Source organism: Ixodes scapularis, unplaced genomic scaffold (genome assembly GCF_016920785.2).
Source record: "Ixodes scapularis isolate PalLabHiFi unplaced genomic scaffold, ASM1692078v2 PGA_scaffold0__279_contigs__length_252992795, whole genome shotgun sequence".
Taxonomy (NCBI): Eukaryota; Metazoa; Arthropoda; class Arachnida; order Ixodida; family Ixodidae; genus Ixodes; species Ixodes scapularis.
In genome coordinates, this window is record NW_024609835.1 from 42,785,713 (window position 1) to 42,791,712 (window position 6,000).

Below are 6,000 nucleotides of genomic sequence, written 5' to 3' on the forward strand. Positions count from 1 at the left end.
TTCGCCGACGGTATTAAATCTCCGACTTGTCTTTGTTTCGTTTTTCAGCTGTTCTCATCTGTCCACGAACAAATCTTGTATGGGGTATGTACTTCCAGAAACAAAAATCGGACGATTAAAGAAATAAAAATATGAATCCTAAGGAAAAGTATAATGAAACGTGAAATCACTGGATAATTGACATTTCAATACGGCAGTTTAGGTTTGGTGACTTCTTTAATTAGACACCTTACAGACAATACAAAAACACTTTTTTTCATATTCGAAACGGATTGCCGACAGGCAGCAGGTCAGAACCAAACGAAAGGATACAATTTGTTTTGTTAATAATTGCTACAACTTATTGGATCCGTGTTAAATGAACTTCAGGCTACAGAACCCCAGGCTACAGAGCTCTGTATATACTGCTTAAGCTTAATTTAAACGTTGTCCAAGCCAGAAGGCTACCTCGCTGACCGTCCCGCCCTCTTTTCTTCACACCCACAGTGCGTGGTGGTGAAGTTCTTCGGCCGGAAGACGGAAACGGCCAAGCTGGTCGCGGGACAGACGCCGTGCGGGCCCGGTCCGGGCAACAGCGTGCCGTACCGCTCGAGCACCAACCAGGCCATGGCCAAGGCCGTGATCGCCTCCAACCCGGGCATCGTGTCCGCCCTGGCGCACGGCACGCAGTCGGGCACCGCGAGCAACTTCGTCAAGACCACCCTGTCCCTGCCCGCCCGGTCCTACCTGAACCACGCCGGCACTGGCTGGGTCTGACCCACGGGCCGCCTCAGCGTCAGGGCCCCTCCCGCCGTCGTGGGGCCGTCGCCGTGCTGCAACGCCTCCTGCTACGCCGTGTACGGCCTGCACGAGGCCACGCTGCAGCGCACCAGGGTTGGAGCGTTCCCGCGTCCGCCGGCAACCGAACATCCCGCCGAGCAGTTCGTGGGTGCCGATCCGTACTGGTGAACTGCGTCCTTTTGAGGACCGCGCAGCGGCGCGGCGACTCCGGACGCTGAGGAGCGAAGGACGTCGGTGCATCCGGCTCGTGAGCCCTGGACCTACTGGAGGGACCGCGAAGGACCTTCTGGCGTTTCTCCGTCGCTGTCCCGGCATCGGGCTTCAGCTGCCGTCGTGTACCGACGTCCACCGCACCGGAATGTGGCGCTCTTCTCAGCTGGCATTTGTGATACGATTGCGACGGGATGCGTCTAGGTTAGGGACATGCCTTCGTAGTGGCCCCAAGTGTACACAGGACTGCGCAGGTTTTGAAAGGAAACTGCATACCCCCAAGTGGCTTATCAGTGATCCCCCCGCTCTATGGACGTGCGATATTTCTGAAGGCCCTTTGTCTCAGCTTCGTTTTATAAGAAAGAAAGATCAACGGGCATCGGACTTGTAACACGTATGGATCCCCGTACCCCATGAACAAATAACTGTGCGCGCACCTTTACAGCTATGCTCCACCTTTCCCGGTTTTTTTTTGGACGACAGATGCTTGTCAAGGTTTCGAGTGCTCCAGTAATACTTACAACGCCATTTTGAGCGAACGTTTTCGAACAAAAACAACACGCCGCGCGCTGGGGAAGCTTGTTTCGCCTCTTGAAAATGCAGCGAGCTTACGCGCGTTGTCAACTACCCAGCGCTGCGCTGCTCGTGATTGTGACGTCTGCACGCACAATACCGTGATCTCATGATAAAGGAGACTGTTGCTTGTTACACCAAGGTCAGCGATTCTTCCTAGTTGGCCTCGATACTGCGGTAAACAATGATGGTATCACACGAGACATATACAGGGGAAAATGGCAAGTGTGAAAGTTTCCTAGAACAGGGCTTCTAATTGGATTAATATTGTGAAAGACATAAGGGCATGATAAATGAGGAAAGACATCGAGTACCCAAATTAAGATTCTATGCGACAAAAAAAAAAGATTAAAAATAAAAGTGAGAACGAAGGTATAAAACCATTGTCGCTCGGAAATAGGTTATGCCCATGAGGAGTATAAAATATTTAAAAATAACATCTTGGAATTCGTATACGGCTTTTGTCTGGTTACAGTGGGGTTCTACGGAGACAGTCACTAAGACAAAAGAGGAAAAGAAAACCACATCGACAACAAGCACTACACATGCGTTGTGCACATAAAATAAACGCAATCAGAGATGTCGCGGTTTTATACTTGCCGAAATGCATCACTGCGTGGTTGCGTCTCCGTGCAGACAAATTTATTCCACTGTGCTTCGCTCCAGTTCTGGCCATGCTTCGGCTGGAAACTCATGTTGCACACCATCTTAAAGGGATACTGAATCAAAACTTAAAATATACCTCTCACGTTCAGAAATAACTTAAACATGATCAACTCAATCTGCTAATGACAATCGCGCGCTTTTATTTTGAACGGATGGCTATATTCGTTCAAAAGGACCGATTCCAGCGAGCGCTTAAAGATCAGCCACCGGAGGGCACGATGTATCAAGGGAGCTGGACCAATTGACCTCCCAGACGAGACGTCACTTGGTACAGGATGGGCAAAGCCGCTGAGGGGGCAGGCGGGGTTATCAGCTCTGGCACTTGGCGTCGTCAACGTGTTACGACCTGGCCGTTTATGGTTGCCCCTCCCCGCTCCCCACAAGAGTTGAATAGGCCGGGAGAGAAACAAATTGCGGTTCGACAGGGCTCACGCGCACGCAGCTTGACGCCGCAATTGCGCGGGGCGGCGCTGCTTTTAAGGCATAGTGACGTAACGACATTCGGTTTAATTTTTTTTTTTAAATATTGTTTTGGTGTCGTTTCGAGCAAAAAATTGCTGCCTCCGTGGTTCATTTAGAGGATAAAATAGGCGCCAGAATTTCGTTGCAATATCCCTAGGTTCCCTCCGGTCCAAAATATTGCACTTTTATATATCAAATTCTATCAGTGTCTAAAAAGAAAAAAATAATAATTTTAGCTGGATTTATTCTGAACCAGTGCCAACACTCAGCTTACGCTTTACATTCGAATTTGATAAATGGAGCATGTGCTTTACAATCGAATGCAAAATAGTTGCCTGTAGCTGAACGCAATTCCAATTGTTGCGATACAAAATGTGCCTCACAGAGCATCTCTTAAACTCACAGCTGAAGACGAATTAATAACAAAACAGAAAACCATTACTACAGTCTCCTAAGATATCGGTCCTCCCATACTCGCTCTAAGCATGACTGACACTTTTAATGACAATACCCCTGAACAAGGAATTAAAAAAAAAATAGTCTCATTTGCTCCTTGACCGAGGCATATTGGCGTTAACGGGATACTGAACCAAACTTCCCAGTATCTATAACAAGTGGCGCACGATCTTTCCACGAGGTGGCGGCCGCCGGTGTGCGCGAGCACACGCAACGATATTGACGTCATGATCCTCCCTTCACGCTGTTAAGAATGGAACCTTCGGCGACCTTCTTCCGAGTTTCAACGCTGCGGAAACGAGTCAAGACGAGTCCGGGACAGTGTTGCCAAGCTATTTTTCGAAAATACCCCACGGCACCGTCCAGAAAACCCTACATTACCCTACGAATATTTCTTATTACCCTACGTTTTACCCTACGAGGCAAATCTTTGTTCAAATAATACTGTTGCATGGATTATGATGATACAGGGTAATATTAATACAGTACAAAGCGACAGGGCACGCATACACGCGCATACCTGCATTATTCTAGAACACCATGTTGACATTGCTTGCATCTTGCATGTGCGCTGTGTAGCATCAGCACAACAGTGATGTAGCGAGTGCAAAGACATCCCCAACCAACATGTTTAGTCGATTTGTCGTGAAATTAAAAACTGGGCTACGCGGAGCCAGCACTCGCGGCGTCAGACAAGGCGGCTCATTACAAAAGGAGGCTAATCCGAACGGTATATTAGCTTCTTTGGGTGTACCGCCTAGGGATTCGTCAAACTAAGGTACTATTTGGACAAACTAGGCTTTTACACCAGGGGAGGATAGGAAACCGGCGACCCTCCGTATTCGCTAAAATGTCATTCGATGAAACGTCATTGTTTCGGCTTCGTTCGCTAAAGCGCCGTTCGCTCGAGTGAATGCCTCCAGTCCCCCGGATGCACTCAGTTGATCAAATGACGTTTTAGCGAACGCCCACGTTTCACCGAATGACACTTTAGCGAAAGGTCGGACGCCGCGAAGCGGCGTTTTCGGGTGGGCCAAATGGGTTAGCATTTTTGTAATGAGCCGCCGCAGACTGTCGCCGCGAAACGGCGTAAGCGCAGCGCGGCCCCCGTTCTTCGCTACAACGTCGATTCGCTCAAATGTCGCTGTTCGCTAAAACATCATTCGCTCAAGCGATATGGACCCGTCCTGGTGGGCTCGGGATGGTTCCGCCCGCGGTGCCACGTGTTTCGCAGGTGTAACAAGGACCGCCGGATGGACCAGTCATCAGAAACAAAATTGGCGGGACCATTTCCACTGGGAAGATACCTCTTCTGGCTCCAAACTTCCTAAGCGCAACTCCACCTCCTCCCACCTCTCTCACTTGCTCCAGCTCTCCAATCCTCTCCAACTGCCGAATCTCGAAATGCCGAATCTCGAAGCAACGAAGTAGTAAACCAAAAAAGGATTCTGAAGTGGACGTCATGGTTGCGCTGGCTGCCATGAATAAAAAGCTGGATAGTCTACTTGACCTTAAAGAGACTGTAAATGGCATTGAACAGGCTATTCAGATGCTATCGGACAAGTACGACGGTGTGATAAGCCGCATGACCCAACAGGAGATGGATTTAAAAGAACTGAAAAAAAGGGTCGAGAGAGTAGAGCAAGATGAGGCAAAAGCAGAAATCAGGCAACTCAAAGATCAAATAAATGAACTCGAATGGCGATCACGACGACAGAACTTGGAATTACACGGCATCCCGACGACTGAAAAAGAAAATATGATGGAAAAAGTGAACAAAGTAGCAAGGTCACTGCGCTTGCCAGAACTAACACCCACTGATATCGTATCAATGCACAGGCTGGCCTCTAAGCCTGATAAGATACCTGGTATTATTGTTCGTTTCATGAGTCAGACTACTCGAGATTTATGGCTTAGCAAACGATTGCACCTTAAAGAAGACGGAAATAATGTTTACCTTTTAGAAAACCTGACGAAACATGAAAAATCCTTACTTTGGTCTGCGAAGGAATGTGCAAAGGAAAAGGCTTACAAGTACGTTTGGTACAGAAATGGTAGGGTTCTTGTGAGGAAAGCGGACGGAGAACCAGTTATCGTTATCAAGAGCATTGATGACTTGGAGAGGTTGAGATAGAAAGGCTGGTAGCGCGCCGCCATGAATTTCGCTAGTATTTTTTCCTTTTTTGTCAATGACAGACAGTGCTTATTTATTGCCGAATGAAGTGGGAAATTGCTTTAGATCCAAGTTGAAAACCCCCCTTTCTTTGTTTCATTTGAACGCGCAGTCAGTGCGTAATAAGTTTGAGCAATTTGATGCGTTTTTGGAAGGTTTTGGCATTTCTTTTGATGTGATTATGTTAACAGAAACGTGGTACAATCAAGATGACAGTGTTGATAACTTAGAAAATTACTATAACTATAATTTATGCAGAACCTCACAACGAGGGGGAGGAGTTTCAATGTTTATAAAGAAGTCCATAGAGTGCAATATTGTCCATCAATTCACTAAACTCACCGATGATTATGAAATTTTGACAGTGCAATGTGCCCACGGTGTTTTTTCTGTTATGTATAGACCGCCAGGAGGCGACATGTCTTGCTTCAACGCTTTCCTAGAAACGTTTTTCAATTTTTGGGGGGAAAGGCATTTTAAATGTGTCCTTGGAGGTGATCTTAATATAAATATGCTGGAACCGACACGGCAACGTGAACAGTTTTCGATGTTGTACCAATCATATGGCTATATTAATGTTATCAACGAACCTACGCGTTTCACCGCTCAGAATCAAACATTGCTGGATTTATTCTTGACAAACGTTTTCGAAGTAGATGTACATGCTGGTGTGATCGGGG

General features: G+C 47.4%; 1 protein-coding gene across 1 annotated transcript in view; it reads left to right on the forward strand.

Moving 5' to 3' along the window:
• Window positions 1-1,997, forward strand: part of LOC8027278 (disintegrin and metalloproteinase domain-containing protein 10) — a 160,034-nt gene extending 158,037 nt beyond the window's left edge. Inside the window, exon 15 of the mRNA XM_040206718.3 lies at window positions 487-1,997. Coding sequence (XP_040062652.1) covers window positions 487-756 — 270 coding nt within the window. The 3' untranslated portion in view covers window positions 757-1,997. The remainder of the gene's footprint in view (window positions 1-486) is intronic.
• Window positions 1,998-6,000: the final 4,003 nt, after the last annotated feature.